Source organism: Varanus komodoensis, unplaced genomic scaffold (genome assembly GCF_004798865.1).
Source record: "Varanus komodoensis strain SLA01 unplaced genomic scaffold, ASM479886v1 scaffold23, whole genome shotgun sequence".
Classification (NCBI taxonomy): Eukaryota; Metazoa; Chordata; class Lepidosauria; order Squamata; family Varanidae; genus Varanus; species Varanus komodoensis.
Genome location: NW_025335627.1, coordinates 9,588,553 through 9,601,265, shown reverse-complemented (window position 1 = coordinate 9,601,265; position 12,713 = coordinate 9,588,553). Strand labels below are relative to the sequence as shown.

Genomic DNA, 12,713 nt, shown 5'->3' with positions numbered 1-12,713 from the left:
AGCCTGCTTGATAATGTGGGGACATCTTTAAATACTCACTTGTACTGAGTAATGTGAACAACTGATGCTAACTGACCAGATTATTTATAAATTATGTGAAGCACAAAGACAGCTCTAGAAACTCCAAATTGCAAGTTTACCTCCAAGAGCTTCAGATTATCCAGATCTAATGAGGGTTCTGATGCTGCTGCTTCCATCATGTTCATGCTATGCAGACCTTGTTTACGGTCCCCTGTGAAAGAAGATTCAGATAAAAGTCAAGCCCTGAGTTGCATTACACATTAGAATTGTCTGTTGGTGGTCACATTCATACACGATAAGCTAGGAAACCTGGCTTAATAAGCCACAATGTGAAAGAGCTGTAGGCCAGCACATGAAATCTATTTGCTCCTGCCTTGTTCCTCCCATGATGCAAGTGGGAAAAACCAAGTTTTTATACCAGGGTTTGTTGTTGCATTACAAATACTTGCCTGTTTGGGTGCACAAGCATAATTCTGGATTTGGACAAAACGTGCTTATTTACTCAGTCATGCAGAGAGGGAAGCAAAGCTGCAGTGAATGGGCTATGGGTACCAGCTTATGGCATATTCACACTATGGTCTACTACATCTGTATTCCTTGCTTATGATTATGTATGAATGCTCCCAAATGGTGCTACATATTTTGGCAATGGATAAACCTATCCAGGAGATAACTTTCAGCATCCTTATGAACCATGGGCTATGTGGCTGAGTTTGATGGGAGCTGTAGTCTAACAATGGAAATCCATGGAGTAGAGAAAATAGCATCTTAAAAGAAAACAACAAGAGGATACTAATACAAGGATAATGTTGTACACTTTATCTTTCCTAAGTAATGATGTTCAAGGCATTAGCTGCAATGTCGAAAGTAGCTTGTTAAATCTCTTTATCACATGGAGAGTTTCCTTGCTTTCACCTGTTACCCCTGGCAAGATCTGGTATTGGTATAGTACCTCTCTAAAGTGGATGGGCAGAAAATAGATTTCTACATGTTTTAGTTTTCACTTCTCAGAATTCCTGACCATTAGCCAGGCTGGAAAAAGGGCTTTCTAGGAGCTCAACACCAAAACATCTGTAGATCTACCTTCTGCTCTTCCTTATTCAGAGGGAGGATGTGGTAGGCTGTTCTAGACACTGACATTGGAAATGTAGCCTTTACAGGGAAAAAGATAATTGCATCAAATGAAACTAGCAGCAAATTACTGTCTGCATTCTGATTTCTTGAGGAAATTTTTGAAGAACAAGTTTCAAATAAAAAACCTGTATTGCCAAAACAATAAGGAACTGAATCAAGGGGGGAAAGAAGTGACATGAGCATTATCACAATAACAAACATGGAAAACAACAAGGCTTTCATCACCTGCAAACATTCTGTATCCAAAGAAAAGAGCAACCACCAAAACAGCCAGTACAGACACTGAGGCCAGAGCAATGACAATGGTTTCATCTCGGTGAAGTGAATGAGGTGAACCTGAAAGAAAGAGAACTGTGAGGATCTCTTCATACATCACAAGTTTCTCAGAAGTGATCAAAATATTCCTTTGAAAATGAACACACTGCTCTAGAAACTCACACCCACCAATACTATTTTTAATATTAATTTTCAACTGCCCTTCTTCATGATGTATTTCTACCCAAGTGAACAAGGGAGTTTTCTTTCATCTGAAGGGTTTGAATGATGGAGATATCTGACAACTATCTGACTGAACTTTATCTAGAAGAGGAGATGGTTGATTGGGCTTTTTCTTGTTTTGGGTTCTCTCTCCTTAGGTTCCTTTCCTTTAAGTGAATCAAAGATTCACGGAACATGGTAAAATAAGAAAGGACACAATATATGAGGACAATTAGGGATGGGCTAGCATGTTTTGGCCCTGACTCTACCCCCAGTTTCAGCCATCAGCAATTCAGAAAACCACATGGATAGGACTAATTTGTGGAAGCAACCTTTATTTACACGCTGCACACTACACAATTCCTCATTCACAAGGAAATACGTATTTGCCTTAGTATTGTGAATTAGAAAGTTAAGGGGTGGACAACATCAGCTGTTCTGGCAGCCAAGTCAATATGAGCCAGAGTCTTGCTGTGGCAGGAAAGAAAGGCTTAAATTTGTTCTTGGTGTACCTCCATGTTCATTACCAAGGCTTATTAAGGACAAATGTAGTTTGAAAGCAAGCTACAGTTGTACTTAGCAAGCTTCAATAGTGGCTTAGTGCTGACTTCTTAAGGCAAGCCACCATTTTTTGCTCCCACTCCAATTTGGGGGTGGGGGGAGGCACAGCTATACTGAGGTATGGAGGTGGTTGCATGTGACTCATGGGTCTTGTGTTGCTCATCCTTGGCCTAGGCCAGGGGTCGGCGACCCACAGCTCCGGAGCCACATGTGGCTCTTGAACCCCTCTGCTGCAGCTCTGTTGCTCAAAACAGGCGCTGGCACAGCTGCTCATCTGCTCTGCTCCACTCAGGCGCTAGCTAGTTAAGTAAATCAGCTAGCTAAGTAAATCGCTACATTCCTTTGCTAAACAAGCTTCCTGTAGGCTCTCATGTTACACAAAACACTGCTGAAAAGATTCTCTTTGTCCCAATGTAATCTCCTTCATCTGAATGTTAAAAGCTGTGCTTGGGACCTATCACAATTCACATCACTTGACTGTTTATCTGCTAATCAGTCACTAAACACACCTATATCTGCAACTGGCACTGATTTACTGAGTTTTCCCTCGCTCCAACCATGGATAAATCCAAAGAAAAGTTGCTGAAGAAAACCGAACGTTTAATGGTACATGGGTAGATTCATTTGTTTTTACTGCTGACGAACTTATGGGGTTTGCTGTTTAATCTGGTGCCGATTTACTGAGCTTTCCCCCCCTCCAACCATGGATAAATCCAAAGAAAAGTTGCTGAAGAAAACCGAACGTTTAATGGTACATGGGTAGATTCATTTGTTTTTACTGCTGACGAACTTATGGGGTTTGCTGTTTAATCTGGTGCCGATTTACTGAGCTTTCCCCCCCTCCAACCATGGATAAATCCAAAGAAAGGTTTCTGAAGAAAACCGAACGTTTAATGGTATGTGGGTAGATTCATTTGCTTTTACTGCTGACGAACTTATGGGGTTTGCTGTTTAATCTGGTGCCGATTTACTGAGTCCCACCCCCCCTCCAACCATGGATAAATCCGAAGAAAAGTTTCTGAAGAAAACCGAACGTTTAATGTACATGGGCAGATTCATTTGCTTTTACTGCTGATGAACTTATGGGGTTTGCATGCAGTCCTTTAGCACTGACTTTGACTCTGCAGGAAGTTGTTCTACTCAAATATATGAAAGGAATCCTACTAGTTTATAATGTAAGATTAAAAATAACAGTTTTTAGTGACTGAACAAGAGCTGCAGCTAAATCATAATGAAGATATAGATCTACTTCTTTGTTTTAAGAAGATTCTTATAAAAATTCCAGCAACATTATTACATTGGGAGAGGGATGTTTGTTCAATATTTCACCACGTGATAAGAGGATGAGGGCATACAGAAGCAGATTGCATGTTTGGTTTGCTGCAGGTGGCATGTTTGGTTTGCTGCTAGTGGATAATATAAGTTTGGCTTTTTATTTCATAAATACGAGGACTCAGATAGAGATTGAGTATTTTATTTGAAAGTAACTTTCAACCCAGCGTCTTTTTTTTCGGAGTTCAAACTGTTTTTGTTGCATGCAGAAATAAAAATTTGTTTTCTCTGTAGTTCATTGATTTCATAAATGCAACACACTATAGTTTTATTATACATAGCATAAAGGTAAAAAACTATATATGCAGAGTTATCTTCATTTTAGATGTCAAAAGGGTTTTGCGGCTCCTGGTGTTTTCTTTTCTGTGGGAAATGGGTCCAAATGGCTCTTTGAGTGTTAAAGGTTGCCGACCCCTGGCCTAGGCAGTCTGCATCTTCCACATGCAGACTCCATACGATATACTTCAACATCCCCCAGCACGGAAAGCATGTGACAACAGGTAGATGTACTGATAGAGAATGAACCTCTCTGATGCTCTTCAGGTTTCCAAAAACTAAGAGCTATTGCCACGTCAAACACCTTGCTCTATAAATTACATGCAGAACACGCACTGTCTGTTTCTCAACGTATTCCTCTTCAAAGTAGGAATTTTTGACTCCTTGGAACCAGGAGACTCTTCTGACTAGAGTAAGATTCATTTGCTACTTCTGTCCTCAAAATGGCTTTGCCAGCCTCCAACTCCCTTATCAATCTTTTCCTTCTCCAAATAGTCACTAGCAACTGCTAATATATTTCAGCAACTTTTTATCCCTAACAAATTATTTTTATTCAGCAGTAACTACAATTTTAGGTTCATAAGGATATAGTTCTCCTACTGAGTTTTCTGAATCCTGCACTTAAAGATAGGTGACAACAATGACTGTTAATTTTCCTGGTTTCACCTCTTGGTCACAGGGTGGATGGTAATGTAAAATTGAGGTTAAATCAAGACCACAGTACCCCGTAGCAGGATGACCTTCATCAAAAATGACCCCATTGCTCAAAGCTTCTCTGTATAAAAATGCTCCTAGCTGCAATGTTGGTTTAAATTACATTTAGATTGGACTTACTAAAATCATTAGTGTCTTCATCATTCTTGAATTTGTTAGAACCAAAGGATTTCAAAGATGAAGAAAAATACAATATTACTGGTCTGTAATGGTGCTTTGTAATATATTCCAGTTATGATTTGAAGAATAAAAAATTCAGCTTAAATTTCGTCCTAATCCTGCCATTGTTTAAAATTCTATAGCAATAAGCTGATTTTCTGGTTACAGAATAAATTTAACTGAGCTTTCCACTGCAATGACTTCAATTTTGATCTCGAACTAATCAACTTATTGAGAAAGTTGACTGCTAGAAGCTCTGAGTTCAGCAGGTTTAATTCTAATTGATTTTGTGCTGGAAGTGCAATATATTTGATAGCTATGTTAAGAGAAGCTCAACAAGGAATAAGTATTCGGGCTAAAGTCACAAATTCAAATAATTTTGTTTTCCTTTCAGTCTTTTTCCTAATCTTCATTACTGAGATATACTATATTTGGATCAAAGGGTTATTTTAACTGTAATTAAAATGCAGCAGTTTCATTTTTATTTGCAGATGTGCGAGACTGCAATTCTAGTATTAGCTTAGCCATACATATGTATGAAATATAATATTCAACAGAAGGCAAGGGGCATTTTTACCCATATATGAAGAATTTTGTATTCTTCTACAGCTGTTGTATCAGTTCTGCTTAACACAAATCGTTTTAGGCAGTTTGCTCTTTGGCAAGTAGGATTCAACGCTCCATTATAGCAACCATGACAAGGGACTGTATCAAATGTTCTTTACTATTTGAACTATGGCCAAGGCAGATTACTTACTAGGCCTTGAACTTGTTATTTTTATGGCCTTTTAGGAGTGAGCAGCTTGTCACCTTCCAGATGCTCTGGCCTACAACTCTCATGATCATTCACTGCTGGCTATGCTGGCAAAAGCTGATGGGACTTATAGGTCCAAGCATCTGAAGGGCCACATTTTGTGCACCCCTTCCTTCATCACTGTGCTGCATACCTTTTCCCACTTATTTCCCTGCTTCATAGTCTTGATCATGGTAGCAATCTTTTTTTAAGTTCTAGGAATTTCTAGGAAGTTTTAGTCTTACAGATAAGCTCTTTTAGTGAGTATTCTCCCTGACCACACATGCTCTGAGATCTTTGAAATTTGGCTGTAAAGCATCTTGGCAGATATGTTGCTATGATGTGTGTTCACACATGCATGTGCACATGTACACATCTAAAAGGAGGCTATTTTATTAAACACAGAGTAGAAAATATACACAATAATTACCTAGGGAATTAGCAGGTTGGTATTCCTGCGGGAACTGATCTTTTTATATACCACAACTGAAGCACCTAATCTTAAGTCAGAAACCAAAATGAATAGAGAAGATAACATATACAAGTTTTTAAACATAAAAAATTATTTCCCCAACTATTCTCTATTTTTAATGTAGAGAAATTAGCTCAACGGTCTGCTTGGAGTACAAACTCAGGGTTGCTGTACATTTCTGGCTGAGAACGTGCACATGTGCAATATCAGAATTTTACAGGAAGCTGTAGAGGCCAAGGCTAAACAAATTGGGATCCTTAGTCTTTTTGTGAGAAAGATAAAGAAAAAGGGATCAAAGGTAAAGGGGACTGGCAGAATGGGGAAGGGTAAAAGAGCTTACAGAGATTCTCTAGTGAAGTGTGAGCTGTAACTCCTAGACCTTGCACAAAGTTGTTGTTGTTGTTGTTGCTGCTGCTGCTAGTCACGAAGTTGCGTCTAACCCACTGCGACCCCATGGACAACATTCCTCCAGGCCTTCCTGTCCTCCACCATCCCCTGGAGTCCACCCAAGCCCACACCCACCACCCCAGTGACTCCATCTAGCCACCTCATCCTCTGCCGTCCCCTTCTCCTTTTGCCGGCAATTGTTCCCAGCATTAGGCTCTTCTCCAGGGAATCCTTCCTTCTCATTAGGTGGCCAGAGTATTTGCGTTTCATCTTCAGTATCTGGCCTTCTAAAGAGCAGTCAGGGTTGATCTCTAGGACTGACTGGTTTGATTGCCTTGCAGTCCAAGGGACTCGCAGGAGAGTTCTCCAGCACCACAATTCAAAGGCCACAATTTATACAGTTACCATGGCACAAAGGCAGAGCCTGGCATTCGAAGCCAGGGCAATCACACCAGTTCCCAGAGCCTTGTGTGCCAACTACTTCTTGTTTCCTCCTCCAGTTATTTCTAATGAGCAACTGGAGCCACTAAGTCTTCGAATTACATTGTGTGTCTTGTCTAGATCTCCTGGGGGATTTGGAAAGCACAACAGGCATGAAGAAAGGACAAGAGGACCACCAGAAAGGAAGCCTGGCCAAGATCATCCCCATTGGACAACCAAGGCAAGGTTTGCTTCCAACAAAAATGCTTCCTACAAGGCATCCAGACACAAGCAAGGAGGAGGGCATGAAGGTGAAGGGTACAATTTCGAGCACATGGAATTCCAGAAGCAAGGATGGAGCAGCAATAGACGATATACAGCTTGCCTATGACCTCTACTGCCCCTTGCTCACCCCCATTCAGGGGCAGCAAAATTTTGCATGGGATTTTTGGTTTCGTTAAAAGAAAGCTTGGCAGATTTAGTACTAGGGAGAACTAACAGGGCTAAATGTAGCTTGCAATAAACTTCATTTATTCTTGAAAGTGGAGGTTTGAGAAAATGCCTGTGATTGCTAACAGAAAGAGCCCTGAGCACAGCTGTATATGGGTCACCTCTTCAGCAAAAAGCAAAAGAAAAAAAGGGGGGTTGCCTGGTGTTCCAGGGGTGGGAAAAAGAGTCACATAGTGCTCTTGGAGAACCAGGGAATCTGTGGGTTCAGAGATTTCAGCGATGGATCACCAGAGGCAGCCAGGTAGAAGGCTTGCCACACACCAGACACAGAGAGCACTAAACAGAGAGGGCCAGAAATGTAATTTCAGCAAGGAAATACGGGTCTGAGACCCAATGGGACAGATGTGATTTGTTTTAGTTAAAGCCAACCCAACGGGACAAATACTTTGCCCAATGTTACCTTTGTCCAATGTTAGGGGGCAGACCGTTAGGGACAGAAGCCTCAAAACTTTCACTGACAGCCCAGAATCACTGGGCTGCCATCTGTCTCACCACCGTGCTATCCATGGCACTGATGATCTCTGGTACATCTGACCCCTCCAGATTAGCTGGATTTTTGTCCACATGTGTTTCACCTCCTGCTGCCCCCTCACTGCCACTTGCATCTTTCTGCCTGCGTGTTTTTTCTTTAATGAGCTCAAATGCCCTTCTCTCACTTGTCCATACATCCTTTTTTACAAATAGGAGACTGGATCTTTTAAAGACATACTATCGTGTATCCCAAGCTTTTCAGAATGTGCAGTGTGAATATCAACTTCAGACAGACAGAAAGACAAAAAAAGAGGGAGAAACAACTCTGGCTGAAGTAGGCAATAGGTTCAATAGGGTAGATTCTTCTGCCCAAACCTACTAAAGAAGAGCTAAGTCTAATTAAGAATGGATTCCTCCTGAAATGCTGCATGCAAAAGTGGACATCTCCTCCTAACCATTATGCTTATCTTTGCCTGGAGTATATTACTGCATATGTCCTGATTACCGTGCCTAATCCAATGGCAAGGCACTTCATTTGAGTGTGGTTGATTGCATCATGTTGCTAAATCTTGACCAGAAATTCATGACTACATGGCACAATTGCTGGCTTTGCTCTCTTCATCTATTCCAGCTTCTCTGAACATAAAGTGCCAGGCTGATCTTCTTAGACGTGACCATGCAAGATATGATATACTGAGACAAAAATCTCTCTCAGGTTTTTAAACAAGCAGCACAAGGCTCTTTCTCTCATTAACACCTCCCTCTCATTTATCATCCTCTTTTTCAGTTCCTTCCTTGCAGATAAACATCAGAAGACTTTAAAAGCTTCCTTGTTATCACCAACAAGTTTTCACCTGAACCCACCGCACAGTGTGGTTGCTTCCTTAACATTCTAACCATGAATTTCCTTCAGATTTCTAATGAATTATTAAATAAATGACAGCAATCTATGAGAGCAAGCTTGAACTACTGAGAAGAGTTTAACAAATGTCAAGAGCATAGTAATCACTAGCTGCATTGCCAGTTCTACTTTATCTGTTTTTATGCTAACACTTTTCTACACTCCCCCATCCCACTGTGTTCTGTTGCATATGTGAAATGGCTCAGCAAGACTCCCCGAAGGAGGCAAGGACTGGACTATATCTGAAAAGCATTTAGAAACTTCTGCTGGTCCAAAATGCAGCTGGCTTGGCTGTGCATGGGGTGTACATTTTGGTACATTTTTAATTCAGTTTTGTTTCCCATTTTCCCAGACACGATTTAAATTGCTGGCCATTACCTAAGAAGCTCTAACTATTCTAGAGCAGGATATTTGAGGACAGCCTTTCCCACAGGATCCTGTCCGTGCCCTGAGATCATGATCAGAGGCACTGCTTCACATTGCCATCAGAGGGCCAGTTGAGGGCCTTGAGTTGTGGTGCCTGGTTGCTGACCACAATCAGATGGTGCAGCTAGCCCCCTCTCGGTTGACATTTCATGCATGCCGCCAAGACCCCTCTCTTCTGGCAGTTCTGCTTATCTCCCACCTCCCCTTTGTGTGATATGACCACCTGGCTTCTGTCTAGAGTTTTGTTTAGACTTTATTGCCTTGTTCATATAGTTTGAATTGACATCAAGCCTTGTTATAAAGCATACATAAACCTTCACATTCCACATTTAGCATTAACCACTATATTGAGAGATGTCCTCTAGCAAACTATCTACAAAAGATCAACTCAAAAATTTGCTGGGTACTGGAAAGGCTTGGCCAATGTACATACCACCAGCTTTACCATCTAATACACCCAGTCTTAATTTCAGATCAACTGGGTAAGAAACCTGGTGTGAGAAGAGCTGGAATTTACCGTGTAAAAGGAAGGAGGATTCACATGACAAGCCACACAGTGTCAGCTGTCTGCTCAAGGGTCCACAGTGTGTCTGACAGATAATTGGGCACATTGTGGGCGTTTGCCCACCTCCTGGTCTCTTGTTCCACTCATTAGCTTGAAAAGGGATGCTGTCATGGCAGGCAGTGAGGGAATCTTTTCCCAGACTCTCCCCACAAAGGCTACCTGGGGAAGGCTATCAGAAGCACTCATGGGTTAGCCAGTTGCTAAAAGCAGCAAAGAGATTTGCCACTCTTCCCAAAGCAGCTCACTTGTGGATGGGCCTTGAACTTGACCCACCGTGGGTCATGTCATCTGAGTTCAGATAACTCAACAACTCCTTAACCCAAACTATAAGCCATGGCTTGCCAGGAGGCTTATCAACCCAGAATAAGCCACCCTCACAAAGCTGTCCCAGCTTCATATGACAAGACAGCTCACTGTAGCATATAAGCCAGTAAATGTGGGGTTCTGTGCATGGTTTTATATTGCAGGAATCATTTGTGAAAAGAGGAGGAAAGGGTGCAAGAGAATATTTGGTTTGGCATCCGTTTTCCATGAAAGGGATGGTTGAGATTCCCTTTCTGTGAAGGGGATGGAAGTAAGGTTTAGGAGAGGCAGAGAGAGTGAGCCAGTTCAGATACTGCAGTAAACCAATTTATCATGACACCAATGAGCTGCAGTGAGGCTCAGGCTCACCCCATCTCCAGGAACACCATTGAGGAAATCAGAGGATTTTGCTTCTGCTTCCCTTAACTGCAGTTTGTTATTGTATCAAAGCAAAACAGGGAAACCACGGCCTGTCTGAAACAAGCCAACTTAGCTAAGATTAGCTACGGTTTTTGGAGTTCAGCTGTAATGCTAAACTGTGATTAATCAAAAGCAAACACTTCGGATCTCCTGCTAATGGTTGCAATGGAGGAGGAGGGGATGCATGCGAGCCCAAGGCTTGCTGCAGGTCATTCCCATCACAGCAAACCCTGATTTTTTGTGATTGCTGAACTGATATGTGGGCCAGGGAAAAGGAAATGTTAAAATACTGTTAGCCAACCACAGTCTGCAGAATGACCACAGTGCAAAACTAATAAATAAATGGTTTTGGAATAATTGGTGGCTTTCTGTGCAGTCAAGATGGAAGTCTGCACTTGACTATAGTTATACTTGACACCAACCCAGGGACAAAATAAATAGGAAAGTTTTAGGTCCGCCAGAATGTAAATTAGACACAGCAACTACTTTTACATCAAGGGCTAGATAGCATATTGGGGTGTGCAGGCAGACCTGCTCAAACAAATCCAAATTCCTTGGATGTGGGGGCTTTAAGTTCACCCCCAATGTTGTTGATCACTGGGAAAAGGTTGAACCTTACATTAATCCTCTTTCCAGCCACTGTGCTGTAAATTCCTTGTCAGAATCTTTCCCTAACCAAACACCTGCTTGGTAGCCTTGCAAGGGCCTAATTCTACTGGGAGACAGGCAAACATGGAAACCCATTTCCACACCCGCATTTCCCAGCAGACTCCGCTAAGTTCAAGAGAAGAGCAGTAGTTGTCACTGTAGAAGATGCTGCATTTCAAGCATGGGGAAGGATAAAAAAGAATGGCAGCAACAGCCAAAGCGTGGGTGGAGAAGGGTGAAATTTCCCCATACTGGTGGGGGGAACAGGAAGAGAAAAAACATAGCATTGTTGCTGCAAAATTAGCAGAGGCTGCAAAATGTGAGGAGTCAGCCAAGGAGGAGGCTCATTTTGGAGGCAGATGCCAAGTTTGCCAGCAGGCGCATCTTGACAATCTATTGCAGGCTGTGCGAAAGGCCTTCAAATGCCTTCCATGTTGCCAACCCATTACAAAGGAATATAGGGAAAAAGAAGCAATGGGAAACAAAACCCTTGACTTCAGTAGTCTTATTCTGAGAAAACAGAAGTTCTAAACTTAACCACATACAGTTTACTACAATCAAGCACTAAAGTGGGAAATCCCAAAGAGCACTGTGATGATATCCAAAGCTACCTGGGCTAAGACATTAGTTTGACTCTAGATATATATGCAACAAACACGTGAAAAACACTGGTGCCTCTGCATATATGAAAGCATTGGCTGTACTGAAAAATCTAACTTTGAATACCACAGAAATACCCCTAGAAAAAGAAGAGTTATCAAAAAAGACTGTGCCTGCATGCTTTGAAAATGCTTTTGAGATGTTAACAGGCAGAAGGATGTGGATTTTTTAAAAAAGATTTCATATATTCTGCACTAGAAGAGTGTTGCATGGCAACCTAAGTGGTTACTTCCTTTGTTAATAGCATTGGATTACACAGTGTTTGCAAGTGCTTTCAAATGTAAATTCAATTACATTTCTAATTAATACTTACATTTTTATTAGACTGTTGCTTATTACCTATGAAATATTCTACAGAATCCTTTATTAAACCAACACCTCATCACCAGCAGAGATTAGTACAGCCTGAGAACTGTTCCCCTTCTATCTATCTATCTATCTATCTATCTATCTATCTATCTATTTTATTTAAAATATTTATATGCCGTCCTATTCGCAAAAAAGCCTCAGGATAGCTTACAATGTAAGTTGGATTTAGGTTTTTCCTTCATCAAATTCTTGTCCCCATATCTGTTCCTGCTATCACAGTAAGTCTAAAACTGAATATAGTATTATTTGGTAGATCCCAATACAGTGGCCATGTTTATTATTACCTAGTATATGCACAGCACAACATCCTTTATTAATTTTATTTTATTAATTCTAGTTTTATTCTATATATTCTAGACTATTCTATCTATTCTATTCTATGCACTTCCTATCTAAGAACATCCACAAAATTTATGTTATTTACTACAAAGAACACACTACCATGTAAGAAAAAGCATGAAACACACATATAAACTATCACATGCAATATTACACATGTGTATTTCACTGATAACACACATATTTTACAAACTGCTACTACCATCCAGGTAAAATCATTAATTTTGCTGAGCTTACTCCATCATTACTATTTTAGGCCAAAGCATTTTTTCCGCACTAAACCTCAGTTTAGACAAAATTCTTTTTCTTCTTCTTTAAGTGTAGTTGGCTCTTGAATCTTATAGGGTGTGTGTGT

The 12,713-nt window shown here is 40.9% G+C and overlaps 1 protein-coding gene across 2 annotated transcripts in view; it reads right to left on the bottom strand.

The window, feature by feature from the left end:
* The window catches only part of BMPR2 (bone morphogenetic protein receptor type 2), a 116,941-nt gene that overhangs the window by 24,628 nt on the left and 79,600 nt on the right, over positions 1-12,713 (bottom strand). For both annotated transcript variants that reach the window (XM_044431688.1, XM_044431689.1), the window contains exons 4-5: positions 1,381-1,491; positions 141-232 (exon numbers count right to left, since the gene is read on the bottom strand). In XM_044431688.1, coding sequence (XP_044287623.1) covers positions 141-232; positions 1,381-1,491 — 203 coding nt within the window. The remainder of the gene's footprint in view (positions 1-140; positions 233-1,380; positions 1,492-12,713) is intronic.